Genomic DNA, 23,010 nt, shown 5'->3' with positions numbered 1-23,010 from the left:
AGCTGGCTCCCTTGCTTCAGGCCTGACAGGAGGCAGAAACATCATGGCTGCAAGAGAGTGAGGCACATGCTTCCCACCTCATGGTGGCCAGGAAGCAGAGTGCAACAGAGGATGGGCCCAGGGACAAGAGATCCTCCAGCTGGCACCCCCACCTCCAAAGTTTCCACTGTCTCCCAAAATAGTGCCAAGAGGAAGGGACCAACCCTTTAACACATGAACCTATGGGGTCAATCCATATTCAAGTCACAGGAGTGAAGAAACTAGTCAAAAACAGGTTTTATTTTTTTAAATCTGAAATGGCAGCAAGTGCTTCATGTCTGCAGATTCCATATCCAAAGATTCAGCCCACGACAGGTCACACATACTAAAAATGATTGCGCTAAATACATACGGGACTTTTTTTTTTTTTTCTGGACACTGCTTGCTACAAGGAAACAGCCTATTTGCACAGCAGTCACTTTGGCTCAGGTATCATGAGTCTTCAAACAGTGATCACTCAATATGATTGGTCAATACGGCAGCCCACCCCATCCTGTTCCCATCCTTTAAAAATGCCATACAATTCCCTTAGGGGACACAGTTCAGATCCCAAACAGGCTGCCTACACAGAAAATAAAGCTTGCATTTAAAAAAGAAGAGCTAGGGCCCTGCCGAAGCTGCTCCCTGTTGGGGGAGGGACTCTTGGAAACAACTGAGACAACTGTAGATGCTGCTTAAATTCACATAAATCTAGTCTTTCTCTAGCCTCATAACAGTCAGTTCTTTGAATTTAAAACTCTTTGAATTTTAGTGTGATAACAATGAAGGGTAAAAGATGAGCCTGTTGCCCACTAAGTCTAGTTAAAATCAACACTTTGAAAGGGGAGCTATTCCCATTACAATACATTCTCCCAATACAGTTCATTCGTTTTCATACACAGCCTTGGATCTACTATTTCAATGGTATATAGACAACAACTATTATGTGGTACTTTAGAGTTAAAGAAAAAAAAAAAACAAAACTTCAGAGTAACTTTCTTAGATATAGCTGCATTTAAGGACACTGTTATCAGAACGAAACAACAGCCTACAGACTGGGAAAATATCTTCACCAACCCTATGTCCGACAGAGGGCTAATATCCAGAATATATAAAGAACTCAAGAAGTTAAACAGCAAAAAAAGCAAGTAATCCAATTAAAAAAATGGGGTACAGAGTTAAACAGAATTCTCAAGAGAGGAATACTGAATGACAGAGAAACACTTAAAGAAATGCTCAACATCCTTAGCTATCAGGGGAATGCAAATCAAAACAACCCTGAGATTTCACCTTACACCCATCAGAATTGCTAAGATCAAAAACTCAAGTGACAGCACATGCTGGAGAGGATGTGGAAAAAGGGGAACTCTCCTCCATTGTTGGTGGGAATGTAAACTTGTACAACCACTTTGAAAATCAATATGGCGCTTTCTCAGACAATTAGGAATAGTGCTACCTCAAGATCCAGCTATACCACTCCTACGTATATATCCAAAAGATGCTCAAGTACACAAGGACATTTGCTCAGCCATCTACATAGAAGCTTTATTTGTAATAGCCAGAAGCTGGAAACAACCCAGATGCCCCTCAGTTGAGGATATAGAAATTGGGGTACATTTACACGATGGAATACTACTCAGTAATTAAAAACAAGGACCTTAATCATGAAATTTGCAGGCAAATGGTGAGATCTAGAAAAGATCAACATGAGTGAGGTATGCCAGAAGCAGAAAGACACACCTGGAATATACTCACTTATAAGTGGACATCAGACATAATATATAGGATAATCATACTAAAATCTATACACCTAAAGAAGCTAATCAAGGAGGACCCTGGGTAAGAGGATCAATCCTCATTCAGAAAGGCAAACGTCATGGACATCGGAAGGAGAAAACAGGGAACAGGACAGGAGCCTACTACAGAGGGCCTCTGAAAAACTAGGGTAGAACAGGGTATCAAAGCAGAGGCTGAGACTCATAGCCAAACTTTGGGTAGAGTGCAGGGAATCTTATGAAAGAAGGAGGAGATAGAAAGACCTGGAGGGGACAGGAGCTCCACAAGGAAAACAACAGAACCAAAAAATCTGGGCCCAGGGGTCTTTTCTGAGACTGATACCCCAACCATGGACCATGCATGGAGATAACCTAGAAACCCTGAACAGATGTAGCCCATGGCAGCTCAGTATCCAAGTGGGTTCCCTAGTAATGGGAACAAGGACTGTCTCTGACATGAACTCAGTGGCTGGCTCTTTGGTCACCTTCTCCTGAGGGGGGAGCAGCCTTACCAGGCCACAGAAGAAAACAATGCAGCCAGTCTTGATGAGACCTGACAGACAAGGGTCAGATGGAAGGGGAGGAGGACTGGGAGAAGAAAATGGGAGGAAGAGTGGGACTGGGATTGGGAAGGGATGAGGGAGGGGGCCACAGCTGGGATACAAAGTGAGTAAACTGTAAGTAATAAAAAAATAAATTTAAAAAATAAAAAATTAACAAAGAAATAACTGCATTTACAGTGGGCAGGCAGAGAAAAAACTATTTTAGGAAATACACTTAGTCTTACAGTTTTATTTTATCTGCTCATTTTTTTAAATTTTGACTTTTTGTGCTAGGATTTCAATACATAGCCCAGACCAGCCTTGAACGTTCCATCTTTCTATCTTGTATGGTAAGCATTATAGTTAAACTAGCATCTAGAGTTTACATATCAGCATGAAAATGGAAGTCTGTGAGAACAAAACCTTAAAGAATAAGGACTGGACTCAAGTAGATTTGCAGATAGGTTCCTCTTGTCCCAAGGTCTATCAGTTTTCTTTGCTCTGTGGCTCCAAAGCGCTTGTCCTGGAATCAAGTGCTTTAGTGCCCTCTAGTGGCCACTGTCCAGCCCTGCAACCTCATTTTATTCCTGTCCCTCTAAATACTCCGAGCAGGGACAGCTTTTTCTCAAATTAATTAATTCACCTTACAATCCTGATCATAGCCCCCTCCCTTCTCTCCTCCAGGTCCCACCTTCCCACCTTTCCCCCCATCCCTTCTCCCCTACTCCTTAGAAAAAGGAGAGCCCTCAAGAAACCCGCCCTAGGACATCAAGTCACATCATGATTGAGCATATCCTAGTCCCCTGTGGCCTGGTGAGGCAGCCCTGCCAAGAGGACATGATCAAAAAGCAGGCAACAGAATCCATGCCAGTGACAGCCCCCACTCCCCTTACTAGGGGACCCACATTAAGATGGAGCTGCCTATCAGCTACATCTATCTAGGAGCCGAGATCCATTACATTCATGGTCTGTAGTTGGTGATTCAGTCTCTGCAAGACTCCCTGCGCCCTGTTTGGGAAGAGCGGGAGAGGAAGACAGAGGGCCTGCAGAGAGAAGAGAAACCGTCGGTAGAGGCACCTATGTGACAAGCTAGAGACCTAGGATAGGGTAGGCTCCTGGGAGGATATGGGGGTGACTCTAGCTGAAGTTCCTAGCAGCAGGGGTCATGGAGACTGAATAGAACACCCTCTAACTAGACAGGGCTCCTAGGGTAGGGAAGAAAACACCAACCCACCCACAAACAATTCAACCCAAAATTTAATCTGCCTACAAGATGTGCAGGGATAAAAATAGAGCAGAGACAGAGGAAATGAATGTCCAACCAATGACTGGCCCAACCTGATAGCCACCCCATGGGAGAGAGCCAGCCTGACACTATTAACAATACTCTGCTATGCTCGCAGACAGGAGCATGGCATAACTGTCCTCCGAGAGGCTCCACCCAGCGGTGGATCAAAACAGATGCTGAGACTCACAGCCCAACAATGGGTGGAGCGCAGGGAGTCTCCTGGAAGAGCTGGGGCGAAGGACAACTAGGGACAGCTCTTATAGCTACTCACCGTGTCACAGAAGAGCAGACAACACCCGAAAGGTGAAAGCAATCAAGTTGACTTTTCCTAGCAAAACTAGAATTTTCCATCATAAGAAGCAGCAAATGGTGATCAGGAAAACAAGATACCAGAGTAAAATTACTGTCATGTTCTTATTTACAGATTAACAAATCAAGAATACTGATTTACGTGGGGAAAGGTGGGGAGTCTTCCAACAGGCAGAGGCTTAGGGAACAGTGAAGTAACTGTTAAGATGACGTGAACACGTTAACATGGTTCTGTCTGTGGCTTGTCAGTTCCCTTCACTTGGGTCTCCATCTCATCCCACAGCTTCCATTTTAGCCCAAGGCACCGGGATAAATGGCAAAGAACCTTTTCTTTTGCATTATGTCTGAGCCTTTCTTTTATGAACGTATAATGGTCACACTCACCAAAACCAGCAATTGTTGACTAAAGCGTCAGTTCTCCCTGAATTCCACAGTATGTTTTTTGGGGGAAGGGGGTGTTGATAGTTAACATGCCCATCCCTTCCTATTCGTGGGTAACTTTGTTTTTCAAGCAATGCATTAGTTAAAGTGCTTCACACCACTAAATTTTAACTTGAAATTTTTTAGATGATAAATTTTGTCCTATATATTTTACTATAACATACAATTGCTAAGACAAAATTTAAAACTCCTTAATTTCTTACACGTATAACCCAGGAATTTTACTGGAAACCTACTGTGTCTCTTCTCTACCATTCATTTCTCCCCTCTCACAAGAGCAAAGCAGTCATGGCCTGAGGTGCCCATACTTTAGGTTTGTGACCTCCTACGTCCCCACACGACCTAGCCATGGCCATGGCTGGGGCATACTCAATCTGAACCTTTCTACCCAGCTACTCACAGCTTTGCCCTTGTGAATCCAGGTATAAAAGTGGGCCCCATGGGCTTAAAAGCACAGCTGTAAGTAGCACCAAGATTGGTTCAGCTTCAGCGAGGACAGTTATTTGCCTTCCAGTTCATGGGTGAAAATAAGGAATGATGGTGGCTCACCCATCCACAGAATTTGCAGATCCTTTACAAAAAGGGCTTCTCTTCCTTGAACACTATCAAGAAAACTAACAACAGGAAGAATGGGAAGGCCCAGTCAGCCAAAGCTATTGCTGGTCAAAAAGCAAGACTGGGGCCAATTGTTGGTGAGCACACCTTTAATCCCAGTGCTCAGGAGGCAGAGGCCAGACTGGTCTACAAAGAGAGTTCCAGGACAACCAAGGCTGTTACACAAAGAAACCCTGTCTGAAAACACACACACACACACACACACACACACACACACACACACACACACCCACACCCACACCCACACCCAAAAGCAAGACCGAAACTCTCCCACTGAAATAGAGGCAAGTGAGGGCCCAGTCTAGGGAGAACTTCCTCTTACTTTTTAAGTTTCCTCAAACAGATCCAAAACTCAGAAGCTTAAGTAAATTCCAGTTTATTGAAGGTCCTCTTTACTTATAGTACAAGTCTCTAAAAGGCTAGGGTAGTTATCTTTAAATAACAAGTCAATCATATAAAACAGCTGGAAACAAAGTTAGAGCAATATATACATTATAATACATTAAGTACTCTTAATATTGAGTTTTTCATATTAAATTAGGAGGCTACTGTGATTTACAATGTTATTTCCTCTAATTTAAAACCTGTTGAAAGACATTATATACATTTTCTTTTACAAAACTGACAAAGCAGCATTAACAAAACTGCTCATGATTGTGATTTTTTTGTTTTTGTTTTTGTTTTTTCTGTAATACACTGCACCTGTTACAAACCAACCGGAGGGGGAAAAAAAAAGGCATTGCACTAGATGGTTTGAATACTGCATAAGTCACTTTGGAAGAACGAATGTCCTGGTCAGACTCACCACCAGGCTCACTCAAAACAGTTTTCACACTTGAAAGTCAGCTAACTTCCCACAGGCAGGTTACTCAGCTTGGAACTTCCACAGAAGCCCACTGCTAATGGCCACAGTGCCAAGAAGCCATCGGCCACAACCGCATTAACTGCGTAAGCCAACGCTGGTATGAATGACCCCATTATTTACACAGATACCACAGCTAAAAACACTGCTCAGACATTCCGTAGGAAATCTTGAGAATCTATACAGTAAACTCAGTAGACAATAAGAGGGTTCACAACAGCTTATTTCTGCTTTCTTCCCTCAGGCACATAGGAATAAAATTAAATCCTTGCTATTTTTTTCAACAAATTTTTATGTCATCAAAAAGCTTCATATTTATAAATACAATTTTACAAAGCAACATGTTGACATAGTTTTCTCATGTTACTATCAGTTACTTTGGAATTCATATTATATTTTGAGCATGAGATTTCTTCCTGATTCACAACTTTTCAGCATTAATTAGGCCATGAAAGGGAGCTCAAGAGGACAACAGCCATTCAATTGAAAACATTGAATATACATCCATATCCATGGTAGTAATTAGCTGCAAGCAGCCAGGAGTCACACATTTGTACCACGCACAACAGTTCAATTGTGCATTTCCCCTTCATTAATACCAGCCAGACATTAAGTTTTAAAAAAACAAATAAAGCTTTCAAAGCAGTAACTCTTGCTTAACAAAGTTTAGTCACCAAAATATCAAATACAACAATACTTTAAAAACTGCTTTTCAAGTCAGGGGCAAGAGAAGATAGCTATGCCATGTCAATGTCCAGAGTTATTCCTCTGAAGCTCAGCTCAGCTATGCACACTGTACTGAAAACAAAAAGAAAAACAGAAACAAGACATCTTCCTGGTTCTATAGCCTAAACAATCAGACAGAAAAAAATGAACAGAGACAAATTAGAGCTGGCTTTTCAAACCAGACACAAAAGTCTTTGTTCCTAGACGCATGGAAAATAAGTGTTCCTTGCAATCTTCAAGTCTGTACAACTCCTTTACCACAACTGGACTCTTCAGTGTTTGGTCCGCCTTCCCAAGGCACAGATACAAGACTGAGGCGGCTGAGGCTTAACATCAAACAGACATAAACCCTTTGAGTTCAAAATTAGCCACGCTCTCAACAGGCAATGAATAGCTAGCTACTGCTTCCTTCTCTACAGCAAACCCACCAGACTGTGCCTAATTCAGGTGCAGACTATCCTGTGTGGCAGAGTGCATCCAGCCCTTTGTGAGTATTAATGTGCGATTAGAGGAAGTCTAAGGGAGTGGACTCTTACAACTTTTAAATGTCCAAATGCCCTTGTTACAGAAAAGCCAAGAGAATTCTAGCATATTGCGAGGTGAAAGTATTTCCTCACACTTCGGGACTTAGTTTAGATGGGATTGCTGACTAGGAAACAAGGTCCTTAAGAATGAGTAACTTTACCTCTCAGCATTTCTCAGCAGCACTGGTCAGGGTGGTGGAAATTTTAACATGAGAAGATCCACACTGAAAAACACTCTAATTTTACAAATCCCACTAAACTGCTAGTAGTGTTGAAAGATACTATATGTGCAAAAATGAAATAAACAAAACCACAACTGTTTCCTTCTCAGTTTCTTGGATTGGGTCTAGTCTTTTACTGATAAAAAGTCTTCATTACTAATTCTGTACTTGTGGAATCAGTGACTTCAGATTCATTTACTGTTCATTTTGTTTCCTCACAATAAGAGGAAAATCTAGACTATGAACACACATGCGGGTTAAATGCTGTTTGGCACACAGCACATTTTAAACAAGCTCCTTAAAATGCTCTAGACAGGCTTTAAAGTTAAGGGTTGTAGGCTCTTGTCACCTGCAGAAAAGATAGAATGTGAAAGCATCAAACATAATTAAAAACAAGACGAGCTGGAGAATACAGAGTGTGACAAGACTCCCAATAAGTCAAATTCCTCATAAAGCAAGCACCAACCTGTTTAACTGGCCATTAATGGAATAAATCAGAATTTTCCTAAATGTTTCAGAAATGATAAGAACAAACAAAGTTACTACACAAGAAACATAAAACAAATCAAGAAGTTCTTCAAGTACCTTCTCGGGAAAAAATGTCAAACGTGGTGCCAGACAGTCACAGTCTACCGGACAGTCAGCGTCTACCCAATCACAGCCTGCCAGACAGTCAGCGTCTACCCAATCACAGCCTGCCAGACAGTCACAGTCTACCGGACGGACGGTCAGTGTCTATCAGACGGTCAGTGTCTATCAGACAGTGCTTTCTTCTTCAAGCAACTGAGTTAGTACATATGACAAGTCAATTACTTACTCTACCTATATGCTCATCTCTAATCGCAACCCTTTGAAAAGAACCTGTATTTAACTTTGTACAATTTCCCATTTTACAGGCAGATAACTGCAAGTATCAGAAGCAAAGTACAATTCACAGAGATTTTACCCTGCAGTTAAAGGGAAGTCTATAGACAGCCCCAGAACTGAAAGGTTTTTGTGTTCAAGTGGTATATATGTGACAAAGAAATAAAACGTCTTATAGTTTGGGTTTCTTCCTTAGATCCACTTTCCTTCAGTCTATTTCAAATCATCTGCATGAGTTCAGCAATTCAGATCCAATCCTGTCCAGTGGTCTGGCACCATCAGGAAATACTTGTCCATTGCTTCACAAAATCTAGTCCTATACAACTCTGGAGAGACCACAGTTGGCATTTTACCTAAGACAATGAAAGACAAAAGGGAAGAATAAAGCTGTTGTACATGTGAGTGCACATAAAAATTCAATTAGGCAACTGACTTAACCAATTATAAACTTCCACATGCCAAAGCACTCTGAGAGAGGAGAAGGGGTATCTGCTATATCTACCATGGGCAGAGTCTTTTTGAAGATGAGTGAAGTAAAGGATATCTAAATTCAGAAATGAAATGTGGAATCTAGAAGATATCAAGTATTAATTAAAGACAATCTTATTCAGAATCTCTGGCTTTTTAAAAATTTATTTTGAAAAACTCTGGCATTTAAACCTAGTATTTCACCACTTATATACTTTTCACATTAAAGTTATTTTATAAATGACAAAAACAAAGACAACCATATTGGGTTTTGTTTTGTCTGTAAAAGGGGGTCTTATGTACCCAAAGCTAGCCTTGAATTCATAGTACTCCTACCTCTGACTCATAAGCACTGGGAAACACACCACCATGCCTGGCTACCACACTTTAGTCTTAAATATTTAACGACTATATAAGAAGAGTTTTAAAAGGAAATACAACAACATTTTCTCACCTTGTCCTCCTAAAATACCTGTTGACTTCACAACCATCTCAAGCTTTTTGTCCCACGTAAATGTTCGAATATAATCTAAGGATGGAAAGAGGGCAGCATGAACAGAAAAGCTGTTCCAAGAATAAGCCAGAACAGTAGCATGCCTATTACCACTTCTATGGCACCTTTACCAGTGTTGCTCCAAGGACTGTCCCCATTTGCTCTGGTTAATTCTCACAACTGTGGCACAGTACTTCCATTTTGGGGGGAAGGGGGTAGAGACAGGGTTTTTCTGTGTCCTTGGCTCTACCAAAACTCGCTCTGTAGACCAGGCTGGCCTTGAATTCGCGGAGATCCACCTGCCTCTGCCTTCCAAGCACTGGCATTAAAGCTATGCACCACTACACCTGACTCAGTACCCCCTTTTGAAGAGATTATCATTACCTTTTAATTTATATATATTTTGAAATGAAGAAACTGAATAGAACAGACTAGAATAAAAACTTGTTAGCCTGAAATTATAAATGAAAGCTTCCAAAAACATTCAGTGTAATATCATATTAAACTACTTCAATGGAATCTTTGAAATTCTATTCTAGCTATAATCATGCACTATAAACAAAGTACAGTTACCTATGGCTTACCTATAATTCCAACTACCAGCTCATTGCTAGTGTCATCTCGACCAACCAGCAAAGAATAGTCTATAATGAGGTGGCTTGAAAGGAAATGGGCATCACTATGGATGGAGGTTCTCAGCACAGATTTTGAATGGGAACGAATATACAGAGGGTTGTCTCGAACCATCTTTAGGAGGTTTTCATCCAGCAGAACCACATCACAACTCTCTTTCCCAGTGTCAGTTTTTACATTTCGATTCCTAAGCGAACCCTTCAAATCAAAAACCTAACAAAACAAAAATTCTTTATTATTTGTGCAAAGTTGCCACAATGTTTAATTGGTGCAATTAAAAAAAGAGTTCTTGTAGTTACTACCATAATAAATATTTTTAAATTTTATTTCAAAATTTAACTTTTCTAATTTAAGTCATAAATATGCAGCAATATAACTATATAATACATGAAGTAATCAGTATATGATACATTAAATTCATGGTGATACAATAGTATATGAAATAATACAGATACTCAGTTACTAAAATAATTCGGAAATAATCTGTCAATTTAACCAATTTTAAAATACATTAACAAGTTTATCATTGGATTGTCCAACAGTATGAAAGAAGAATAGTCTTAGGAAATAGTCTTAGGAAGTTTAAAATACTAAAAACTCTATACAATCACTTAAGGCGATATACAAATGAGAACATAAATTTCAGACAATCTAGAGGGTAGGAAATGTCAAAAAACTTAATGACTAGGACCAGTTCATCCTAGAGTATGTTCGACCAGTGCTAGGCAACTAATCTGCTCATGAACATGTTATAGCTACTGGCAGAATTAAGAACACAGTGTAGCTCAGCCTGTGTTGTCATACAAAGATGTTATCAGTGACAAACTACTACACTGAATTAGATGTAAGCACAAAGCATTTGTCTTCACACTAGAAACAGCTGAAGGAGCAGCACTTGGAAAAGCACTGTTAAAGTCTAGACTAGGTGCCTTGTTAGCCACAGCAGGTAGTAATGCCATTCTCACAAGCTCTAGACGAAGCTGCAGTCTGAAAACAGTGAAGTGGCTGACAGGAGCTTAAAATCTCCAGGTCTCGGCCAAGTCAATTTTGAAGTTAAGATGGTAGAACACCTGCCTTCTTAGTCCACCAAATACCTGACTCTAGAATACTGCATATATTAAATTTTAGGATGAATTACATACCAATTTTTCTTTCTTCCAAAAAATAAGTTAAATGGGTACCACTGACTAACACGTTACTCAGATTTGCAACATTAAAAAACCAAAGTTCAAAAGCTCCTCACAGCTGAACGCCTCACGGTCCAGTGTCCTCACCTGTGCCATCTTTCTCCCATAGAAAAGATTTTCCATGACAAGGAGATCTAACTTCTTCTCTGTGTTGTTCTGAGAGTTCTTATAACCAATTCTGTAAACGCCAAGAATTTTAGCCAAAGCCGTGGGCCTCTAATCAAGAAAAGATCAAAATAAACTATTACCAAAATAAGAATATCTGTAAGTCATATGATATCTGGTTTTTCCATTTAACAGCTTACAACGATTTTCTATTGATATACCAGGAATAGATCTTTGAACCCTTTAGTGTCAGAAACTGCAACTGAATATAACACATGCCAGTAACAGCAGTGTGGATATTTATATTGTACAGCATGATAGCCCTTCACAGTATTCAAACTTAAAAACCTTACCATCAGATGGACATCATTTCCCCAAACAACCTACAATAAATTAATACTTGACAACAATTAAAAAAAACTGTATTTACAGGACAAGATCACTGCTCGATGACAAAAACATGAGCCACTCAGTGGTCTCCTTTCTAGCTCAGGAAGCATTTCCTCATTTCTCAACGTATGCTTCACATTTTTTTCTCAATAAAAATATGTTATTAAATAGGCACCTAATTTCACCTGGTCTCAATATCTTACATTAACTTTTATATGCATGTAGGTATGTATACAGCAATCAAAAGCTAATTGCTTGAGGTTACATGGTCCCTCAATGGCAGGAAAACTATCTACAAACTGCTTTCCACCACATGGCAACAGAGTAAGAGAGATCCAAGTACTTTCTGCTCTTGCCACACAGACAACTTCTATCAGACAAACTAAGAATATAAAAAAAGCCCAGTGTTGCTCCCTAATCACCTCCCCCTGGGGGTACAGCCTTGCCAGGCCACAGAGGAAGATAATGCAGCCAGTCCTGATGAGACCTGATAGGCAAGAGTCAAATGGAAGGGGAGGAGGACCTCCCCTATCAGTGGACTAGGGAGGGGGATAAGAGGAGAAGGGGGAGAGTGGGATTGGGAGGAGATGAGAGAGGGGGCCACAGCCTGGATACAAATTGAATAAATTATAATAAATGATAATAATGAGTCTCGGCATATGTTTTGACACCCTGTTGGGTAGAGTCTTTCAGAAGCCCTTTGTGATAAGCTCCTGTTCTGTTTTCTCCCTCTTCCGATGTCTATCCCGTTGGCCTTTCTGAATGAAAATTGACCATCTTACCCAGGGTCCTCCCTCTTGATTAGCTTCCTAAGGTGTACAGATTTTAATATGATTATCCTATATTATATGTCTAATATCTACTTGTAAGTGAGTATATACCAAGTGTGTCTTTCTGCTTCTGAGATACCTCACTCCTTTGGGCAGAGTGCAGGGAATCTTATGAAAGAAGGAAGAGATAGAAAGATCTGGAAGGGAAAGGAGCTCTACAAGGAGAGCAAAAGAACCAAAAAATTTGGGCACAGGGATCTTTTGTGAGACTGATACTCCAAACAAGGACAATGCATGGAGATAACCTAGAACCCCTGCACAGAGGTAGCCCGTGGCAGCTCAGTGTCCAAGGGGGTTCCCGAATAATAAGAACAGGGACTGTCTCTGACATAAACTCAGTAACTGGCTCTTTGATCACCTCCCCCTGAGGAGAGAGCAGCCTTACCAGGCCACAGAGGAAGACAAAGAAGCCAGTCCCGATGGGACCTGATAGGCTAGGGTCAGATGGAAGGGGAGGAGGACCTCCCCTATCACTAGACTGGGAGAGGGGCATAGGAGAAGAAGAGGGAGGGAGGTTGGGATTGGGAAGGGATAGGGGAGGGGGCTACAGCTGGGATACAAAGTAAATAAACTAATTAATACAAATGAAATGAAATTTTTTAAATGATAATATTAATAAAAAAATACAAAACAAACAAAAAAAGCCCAGTGCACTGTGACCACAAGCCAGGATTTAGGATTTCTACCTTTTGTTGAACAGCATTTGTGATATAATTGAAGTAGTGTGGCGCAAAGTCAAGGAAAGACTGGACTTCCAGACGAGGCATTTGCTTCAGAATGAATCTATCATCTACAAGGAGGAAATTCCACATTTATTCATCACAATACATACTGTCTCTTGTGAGAATGAAAGTGAAATCATTCCAGAGAACCCAAGATATCTGTTTCTTTTCGTTTCAAGGCATTCTTTTCACCCACACAGTGAAAATTTTGATCAGAAAGTAATTCTCAAGTGATTAAAATGCTAGGCACCCCGAGGATTACATGGACAAGAACAACTACTTCTCAAGTGTACCCTCAAATCTAAATTCATAGCATGAATTCATTCATTAATTTTTTTAAACTCTTAAGTGTTATAACTCCACTGCTACTTCAATAACTCTTGAAGTTATTAAAGTTTTTATTAAGTGACAAATGTACACTTTCTTCAATAATTTTGGATTCAGTCAGTGTGCAAATGTTATTGGTAAGCCTGTATAAGAAAAATCTTGTTCTCTCTACATTCTGGCCAAACATTTCTACTGTTACCTTTTATCCGTTCTGTAGCACCCAATTCAGTTTCCTACAAGCCATATGCTTTGGTTTGAATTGGAAATGTCCCCCACAGCCCCATGTTTTCAAGCGTGTTCAGTCTGGTGATGCTATATTGTGGGAAGGTATGAAACATTTAGGAAGTAGGTGCCAGTTGTTGAGCAGAGAAAGACTATCCCCATCCCTCACTTGCTGCTTTCCTGTCTGTCATGATGTGAATGCTACCTGTCATCACATGCTCCCACTGCCAACCACCCAGGGGCTGAATCATGAGCCAAAATAAATCTATCTCCACTTAAGCTGTTTCTGTCAGGGATTTTGATCACAGAGGTATGAAAGTAACTAACAGTTTCTACATGTATTTGGAAAACTCAGAACCAGAAAGTTCAGTAAGTATCTGACCAATGTCTGAGCCTATACAGTGTTTTAAGATTTTTTTTTTTTTACTCTTCTCAGAAACAGAAAGAAACTAGAGAACTTTGTTCGGCTAATACACAATGCCCACTTCAAGGGCTTCTCCGATAGTCTCAAGGCAAAGGGTAACAAGTGTTCCCCACCAGTGAGTGAAATGGATTACCTTCCGTGGCATAGAAAGCGGCTCCTGACTTGCCTCCCCGGGCCTGCCAGGGTGACGAGTGAGAAAGGGAGCGAATGAAATCTTCCTCACTGCTGCCCAAAATCACTTCACGCATCTTATGGAACTCTCCCGCATAGTACAGCCGACAGTAAAACTTGGCATTAGCATCCGAAAATTCTACAAAGAGATAACAAAAACAAACAAAAAAACAAAAGGTATATAAAGCAGAAAATTTCTTCTTCCCTCTCTAAGCACTAAGCACAACCATTAGGATTCTCTATGAGAACATCTTTCTTTCTTTCTCTCTCTTTCTCTTCGTGCATGTGTGTGTATGAATTCAATAAGTTTATTAGTCCTCACCACAGCAAAAAGATATTACTCTTCCAGGCTTCTGTCTGTACACAATACTGATGGATGCCAACTCTTGCTTTTCCCTATCCAATTTTTATATTAGTTTATTTACTTTACATCTTGAAGATGCCCCCCATGCACACACACTTCCCCTCCCTTGGGGCTTTCAGAGACTGAGACAACTAAGGAGCATGATCTGGACCTAGGCTCTCTAAACACATGCAGCTGACAGGCAGCTTGGTCTTCATATGGGGTGCCTGGGAAGGAGTGGGGCTGTTTTTAACATGGACTCTATTGCCTGCTTTTGGATCACTTCCCCCAGGCAGCAATACCTTGCCTGGCCTTAGGGGATCAAGATATACTCAGCCCTGACGTACCAGGAAAGGCTAATATGGGGAGTGGGGGTGAAAAGAGCATCTTTCGTAATGCAACTGTGCTATGTCAGCTTCACAGTATCAGGAAATATCATCTGACCACACTCTTACTCATCTTCAAAGAACTCAATAGAAGACTCTTCTCTACCTCTACACTGGCTGCTGTTTTTCTTCACCGTACTTTTAAAGCAATTCTTTTTTTTTTTTTTTACCCCTTTAAAAAATTATTTTACTGAGATTCACATATACAATTCATGTGAAGTATACAATCCAGGGCCTTTTGCCTATTCATAGTTATGTAAATAGCATCACATTTTATTTTTCTTTTTTAACTTTTATTTTATATATATATATATATATATATTTTTTTTACAACTTTGTATCCTGGTTGTAGCTGCCTCCCTCATCTCCTTCCAGTCCCGCCCTCCCCCACTCCCTCCCTAATCCCTCTCCTCCTAGTCCACTGTTAGGGGAGGTCCTCCTCCCCTACTGTCTAACCCTAGTCTATCAGGTCTCATCAGGACTGCCTAGCTCTTCTTCCTCTGAGGGATAGCTAGGTCACCCGAGCAAGAAGAAGTGATCAAGGAGCAGGCAACTGAATTCATGTCAGAGACTGTCTCTTCTCCAATTACTAGGAACCCCCATGGAGACTGAGCTGCCCATAGGCTACATCTGAGCAGGGGGTCTGGGTCCTCTCTATGTATCAGTTAATGCATCAGTTACTGCAGTACCCCCTGGGCCCAGCTCTTTTGGCTTTGTTGGTCTCCTTGTGGGGCTCCTATAATTCTTCAACAATGTCTTTTATGAGCATATAATACCGAAGATTGAGCCCAGTGCCAAAAACATGCTAGGCAAACACTTCATCCCAGCCCTAAATAAATACCTTAATGCTGCTTGCCAAACTCCATGTCTCTCAGTCACATAGTAAGAAAATAGTTAAATTAAAGTATAATTTGTAAATAAATTATAATTTAAATTAAATAATACAGATTTTTATAAATTATAGATTAAATAAAACTCGTACAACAGCTAACAATTTTTTAAAAATCAGTACATTTACCTAGAATGAAGTTACATATCTTATAGTCCCTGTCCTTAGACAAAATGTTATTGCATACTTACGAAGTTCCACATGAGGATTTGTGAGTTGTTTCTTCTGTGTATCTCCTCCGTCTACCTCATCTAAAAGGTTTAATATCGTTAGTAAAAGCAAAACATTAGTAATAAGTTCATTTTTCCTTTTTTACCCAATAGAGCAACAAACGTTAGCAAAACAGTAATAAAACTATCCCAGTCAAATCACTACAGAATACCCATTAGACAGATAAATTGTGCAAATGACTACAATAAAAATGTATGCTCTTTCCTGGGATTTCAATATTTCAAGCTGGATCACTTTTCTTACATGTAAGAGACTTCTGTGACAGCAATACCATAAACTCAGCTTTTATACAAAGAATTCTCATGGTTTCTCTACCCATACTTATTGATACTATTTTCTAGGTACATATGTAAAAAATGCTTCTTTGATATAATAAAACCTTAGTAAACATCCTAATATTTCAAAGACAAACCATCCCCTAAGTTTCACATTTCAAGGCATCGTATCCCTTCATCTCCCTCTAAAGGACACATTATAGATATCTATAGTCCAATGGTAACATACAGAATATTAAACAGACATCTTAATTACTAGTAAAAAAATGTTTCAGTTGCTGTTATTTTTTGTTTTGTTTTGCTGTGTTTTGAAGGAGGATGTTACCATATGGCCTAAACTAACCATGAACTCACAATCCTCCTGGCTCAGCCTCCTGAATATTAGGATGATAGTTGTGTACCACCAAGCTAATCTACAGTTTTGATTTCTTTTCTTTTTTTATATACTATCTGTTGATCATATTCTTTGCCCTCCCCCAGTTTGTGCAAGATCCTCCCCACCTTCCTACCCACCCAATCTCATGGTCTTATGTTCTCTCCCTCTTTCTAAAGAAACAAAGACAAAAAACAAGAGATGATAGTCAAAACAATAACCTAGTAAGACAAAAAAATACCAAAACAGAACATACACACATACAAAATAACAAAAGCAAACACAAAGCACACAGTTTGTTTTGTGTTGGCCAATTGCTCCTGCACATGGGGCCTACCCTGGAGTGTGGTGGGAAAACGCAATGACACTCCAACTGACTCTCCTTTCCCAGCAAGAATCAACTGCTAACAGCTTCTTAGTTAGGAGTAGGGCTTTACAAACAAGACAAAATCCCTGCATGAACAAGAAAGTGCAGTTGCTAGTTTTTAAACTACTATTCCATGACCTAACTTACAAATCACCAAACAATTTCTCTATAGAGCCAAACAGGAATTCATTCACTAAGCTACAACTATTCAACTGGCCAATTTAATGCGAAGCAATCAGACGACAGGAAATGAATGCACATGCCCATATTCTGATAAAACTTTTTTAAAAAAAAAAAAAAAAAAGGTAGCAGGGTTGATCAAATTTGCCAAATCCAAACATAATTAGGTAAATATAGTTTTTAAGTATCAAAATGAAGGTGCATATATTGCAGGGACTGGGAAAGAAAAAGATACAAACAACATCTGGAGGGGGTAGTCGGATATTAAGTACATATTAAGTATATATATTAAGCATATATTAAGTACATTTATAGTAGGATAGTAAGTACATATTGTAAATTATGTTTACATGTATAATACCATTTAGCTTTTACTTCTTTTCAGATACAGACACATAAGAAATAACAAGTACAGACATTTGAAGACAGATTGTTTCCAAGTCCCATGCTGCCTCTGGTCTAGTACACAGAGAATTATAATGAAGAGAATGCCCTGGCCTCAGCAAAGTTATTTACTTAAAGCTGTAAGAAAATACACAAAGCTAAAAAAATTAATTAATTCAAGCTTAAAACAAGCACATATGGCCAACTTAACATACCTTGCGGCTCAAGGCCTTGATTCTCTGTCCCCTCCTTGCCGGTCTGCCCAACCTGGTAGTAAGCACTGTCTGCCCCGCGTAAGGTCTCCCTCTTCTGAGAAGAGAGATCAGGGCTCTTCCCTGCTGTTCCTCTGAAGAAGGACAACATTCCCGAAGCTTTTTTGGCTTAAAAATAAAAGGTAACATTAATTTAGGCACAGGTCATTAAAGCTGGAAAATAGACGTTTTCAGCCTTTTGTTGGCAGTCACCATTGCATCATGCAGACTCTCTTTACAGATGGCAATTCCACATGCTACTGCTGTTTGTAGTCAGTAAGTGCCCTCATCAGAACACGACAATGTTCTGCTGGTTGAAGGTCACATGTAAGAAATTCTCCAGAAAGCCACTCAAAACTCTTTTAAAAGCAGTCATATTTTAAGCAGTAGAATAAACTACTGAGTTCTTGTAGTATGGTAATAGAGTATGCCTGTAGACAGGAGCCTGACTGACTTGTCCTCTGAGAGGCTCTACCTAGCACAAAACAGATGCTGAGACTCATGGCCAAACATTAGGCAATGTGAAGGGAGTCTTGTGGAAAAGTGGGAGGAAAGAGAACAGCACCTGGAAGTGACGTGCGTTTCACAAGAAGATCAACAGAGCCAGCTAGCCCAGAGTCATAGCCAACTAACCAGGGGCCAAAGGTGCCCTTGCTGAGACTGAAGCATCAACCACGGACCATGCATGTTCTGGACCTAGGCTCCCTGAAAAGATGCAACAGATGGGCAACTTAGGCTTCCTGTGGGTCCTCTAGTAAGGGAAATGGGGACTGCAATGAACACAGGCTCACTTTCCAGCTTTTTGATCACTTTACTCTGGTGGGACTGCTTTGCCAGGCCACAGGGGAAAAGGACATGCTCAGTCCTGATGCAACTTGATGAGCTGGGTGGGGTGGGAAAGAAAGCTTCCCTTTTCTCTTGCCTTTTTATTTATAGTGTTGAGTTTCATTCATCATGTTAATATATATTATTCTAATAATTTATCACTTACAAAATCCATAGAGTATCAATCATAAAAGTGCTTAGTATCCACTGGTATACAAGTCTTTGCTAACAGAACAGCAATTTTTGTGGAGATAGCCTCGTATAGAGACCCAAAAATGGATGGTGATTCATATAAACACAGAAGTGGCTGGCACAAAGACTCAGTCCTGCCCAGTTAAGACTGGAGGGCACAAAAGGACTTGTAATAATGTGAAAATACACCCTACACCACTCTTCTCTGCTTCAACACAAACTTGGAGTATCATGTCTTTTTAAAGAAAATGAAAAAAAATCAAAGAAAACAAGATCCCTCTATTGTCAAAGCAATGCTGAGCAGCCCAATACCAGCAACTGCCTGCTTCTACAAATGTCACCTTAGAAAAACAACTTGTTTGTTAAGCCTCTACAGTCAGTTGAGCTTCTGGAACTACTAACCCAGACAGTTAACAAGATTCGCCTTCAAGTTCCAGCTCTAGTCTTCAGCCAGTTAATTTGTCAAAACCTCCGCTTCCTTCCTAAACATACGGATACACCAGATAATTTGTATGTGGAGATGTTTAAAGAATACATTACTGAAATAGTTTTCATTATAGCAATAAGAACATAAAATTTAAAAACTGTACACTGTTGTTGCTTCTTAAGGTGAAAGGTTAAGACAGATCCTCTTTCTGCACATGAGGATTCTACAAGTTTTAAATTCTGCAAATTGAATCTATATTTCAAATAAGACTCAAAAAAGAAGCAAACCATCTATAAAAGAGATATTAAAAAATGTTTAATTTGGGGGTTGAAGAGAAGGCTCAGCAGTTAAGAGCACTGGCTGCTCTTCCAGAGGACCTGAGTTCAATTCCCAGCACCCACATGGCAGCTCACCAGTCTTCAACTCCAGCTCCAAAAGTTCCAACACCTTCACATAGATATATATGCAGGCAAACATCAATGTACATAAAATAAAAATACTTTATAAAAAATGTTTATTTTTCAAAGACCAATTCTTACCAAATGGCATTTCTTACCAATTTTGTTTTCTTTAACAAATCATAAATACAACAAATACAGACATGTTTGCATGTGGGGCCAATGAGATGACTCAGCAGTACTGGGCACTTTCTTCCAGGGCAGAGAACCTGAGTAACATCAGTGAGACCCACATAGTAGGAGAGGACTAATTCCCGTAAGTTGTCCTCTGGTTTCCACATCATATTAACACACATTCCAACTCACACACACAAATAAATAAGTGAATGAACAAACAAAGAATGAATGAATGAATGAATGAATACAATAAAAGCCCCAAGTCTTACTTGGTTGCGGTTCTCCTTCTCCTGTACGGCTTGTCTGCCCTCCACTGATTTCAGGTAATCTAATAGGGCTGCTGCTCTTTGGTCTGTTATCTAAAGCACTACCATGAAAAAAAAATTAGATTGAAGATATTCACATAAAAGAAAACAAGCACTCTAATTCATAAACCAATGTATTTCTTACCCAACACCAACTTAATACCAGAAATCTCATTCATGATCTTGAAAATCACAAGTTACAAAAACTCTTGAAATATCTACTAAGTTTAAGGAAAAAGCAAAACAAAACTAGAACTAGTATTTTATACTAGAACTAGAAAAGTATATAAAAATGTAAAAAAAAAAAAAATACTTGTGTTTCTTACTTTAGTCACAAAGATAATTCAGACAAAATCTTATCAGGCCAGTAAGACAGAAGAATTTATTTCAGTAAGGATAAACCTATGCCAATTTCTGTCTAAAACAAATGTAGCCCATGGTAGCTCAGTGACCAAGTGGGTTTCCCTAGTAAGGGGAACAGGAACTATTTCTGACATTAACTCAATGACTGGCTCCTTTACCTCCCCCATCAGCCCTCTGTGCTAGGCCACAGAGGAGGACATGGTAGCCAGTCCTGGAGATAACCTGATAAGCTAGGGTCAGATGGAAGGGGAGGAGGACCTCCCCTAGCAGTGGACTTGGAAAGGGGCAGGGAGGAGATAAGGGAGGGAGGGTGGGACTGGGAGAGAATGAGGGAGGGGCCTACAGCTGGGATACAAAGTAAACAACTTGTGATTAATATAAAAACAAAATTTAAAAAAAAGAACATGCTAAGTTTGAGTATTTTCTAAGTATTAGGATGTTTAGTACTATGGAAAATTTACAGTTAAAATTATAAAGCCAAGCAGTAGCACAACTAACTTTACAGGTTACTAATTTTTAAACAAAACAGCCGCTTCTTTTTATCATTAAAAAAAATTGCAAGTTTTAATCTGCAGCATGATTCATCACAGCAATGTCAGAAGTTATATCCTAAGGGCTTTTTAAGACTTTAATTTTGTTGCTCCAACAGTTAATGAATGATGTAAAAACAAATTATGTGATACAAACTAGTGAAACTAATTATGTGAATCCTAGGAGAGTTTATGCTGATATGTGCTATCAGAGAACTAAAGTATAAGGATATAGAAAACAATGATATAGCTTAATTTAAAAGATTTTACTCAATCACGAATCACCTATTTGTTGGAAGCCCTTCTTCAGCAGTGTTCCACAGAGTTGCTTTGGACAATTCCTCTAAGGCATTTCGGTATTCTTTACAACTTAGGGCAGAAATAGGTTGAAAAATGTTAAACATTAAGCTCTTCTTTAACAATAAATTTTAAGTTTTAAAATAAGTTTTGCATTATAGAAGCATAACCATTCTATGTGTCCACAAATAAACAAATACACTAGGAATTAACAAAACTGATCAAGCTTTATGAAGATTAACGTATTCACAAAGAATTAAAACTTACCAGCTCAACAACCATATTCAATAATCTTAACAATGATCCAAAAACACTGTATAAGGGGCAGGATGTAGCTCAGTGGGAGAGCTCTTGCTGAGCATCTAGAGGCCCTGGGTTTAATGACTGTCAGCAACCTCTACACAATTCCCCCCAAAAGAAAGAAATTTGAAAGTAACTTTCTATTTAAAAGGACTAAACTTTTTAAACATAAATAAATAACATCCCAAAAGCTTAAAAATCTGATTCTTGGATTAGCAGCCTAGATTGCCACTATGCATTATTCTTCTAAAACATTGAGAGATGTGCTCGGGTAGAACACTTGCTTCCTACTATAAAGAATGATTACAGTTTGTGCCTTTAATATCTATTGATGGAGCATGATTATTAAGAGAAGCAAGTATTATCTTCATAATGCTAAGGCACAAAGAAATAAATCACTATATAGTCTCCTAGTCTCCTGTAAAGCAAAAAAAAAAAAGAAATTCTTATCTAAAGTAAACTCTGAACTCCATGAAGGTAGAAGCATATACAACTATACTGTTTACTCTGCTATCTGCAGTATCTACACACCACATTTTGTTTATAATCAAATGTTATTCAATAAATGGGACACTTTGTAATCAATACATAAAAAGATTTTTTTTACTTTTATATTTTACAATGGAAAATTTTTGTTAAGTACCTCAGATGTTACTTAAACTAAATTCACCTATTGTCAAAATAGCTTTATAAATGAGATGCTGAGGATTTAGACACTAGATATAAATATTTTAAAGGTGCAATGCTTCTTTAAGACCACGGTAACTACCTAAGTTAAATATCCAAACTTGTCTTTGGAATAAAATGCAGGAACAACATTCTTTAGCTGGGGAAATTTCAGCCAGTATGTGTGCAAATGGGTATGTTTCACTGTTACCTTAACAACTAAACCACAGTAACAGTTACCAGGTATATATTAGACAGAGAGGTCAGCATATTCAAGGATTAGTAGATACCATGGCAGGTCACATTAGTTACTAAATATCTGCTTAAAAGCCATGCCATACCCCATGATTTCAGTAAAGGTTTTCAATATAATGTCACACCTAGCAAACATACATTTTTGCTTGTATCTAAGGAGCCCCCAAACAGCATAACTAACAGACAGACTTACAACACACAGATGGAACGACAGGGAAGGCTCATGATACCTGAGTGCAAAAGCAATGATGGAGCTGGGCTCTTTCTCACAGACGGCAATGGGCACCCGCTCATGTTCATACATTAAATAGTGTTTATCTGGATCACTGCTCAATAAAGTAAGAGTAGACTTAGAAATAAATGAAATACAAAACTAATTAACACAGTACAATCAAATCTCAGAACAATTTAAGATAACTAAATACTGAGCAATAAGAAA

The 23,010-nt window shown here is 39.3% G+C and overlaps 1 protein-coding gene across 7 annotated transcripts in view; it reads right to left on the bottom strand.

Annotated features, from left to right (window-relative positions):
• Window positions 1-5,348: 5,348 nt before the first annotated feature.
• Window positions 5,349-23,010, bottom strand: part of Pikfyve (phosphoinositide kinase, FYVE-type zinc finger containing) — a 93,740-nt gene continuing 76,078 nt past the window's right edge. For 6 of the 7 annotated variants that reach the window (XM_021660089.2, XM_021660085.2, XM_021660088.2 and 3 more), the window contains 11 exons: window positions 22,802-22,897; window positions 21,339-21,422; window positions 20,125-20,222; window positions 17,801-17,965; window positions 15,967-16,026; window positions 14,120-14,296; window positions 12,978-13,081; window positions 11,054-11,182; window positions 9,731-9,992; window positions 9,108-9,182; window positions 5,349-8,538 (listed from right to left, as the gene is read on the bottom strand). In XM_021660089.2, the coding sequence (XP_021515764.2) occupies window positions 8,423-8,538; window positions 9,108-9,182; window positions 9,731-9,992; window positions 11,054-11,182; window positions 12,978-13,081; window positions 14,120-14,296; window positions 15,967-16,026; window positions 17,801-17,965; window positions 20,125-20,222; window positions 21,339-21,422; window positions 22,802-22,897 (1,366 nt within the window). In that variant the 3' untranslated portion in view covers window positions 5,349-8,422. The remainder of the gene's footprint in view (window positions 8,539-9,107; window positions 9,183-9,730; window positions 9,993-11,053; window positions 11,183-12,977; window positions 13,082-14,119; window positions 14,297-15,966; window positions 16,027-17,800; window positions 17,966-20,124; window positions 20,223-21,338; window positions 21,423-22,801; window positions 22,898-23,010) is intronic. The other variant, XM_060368498.1, reaches the window with a different exon arrangement.

The sequence above is a fragment of the Meriones unguiculatus genome, chromosome 15, assembly GCF_030254825.1.
Source record: "Meriones unguiculatus strain TT.TT164.6M chromosome 15, Bangor_MerUng_6.1, whole genome shotgun sequence".
In the NCBI taxonomy this organism is placed as follows: domain Eukaryota; kingdom Metazoa; phylum Chordata; class Mammalia; order Rodentia; family Muridae; genus Meriones; species Meriones unguiculatus.
Note: the sequence above shows the minus strand (reverse complement) of the source record. Positions and strands in the feature narration are given on the sequence as shown.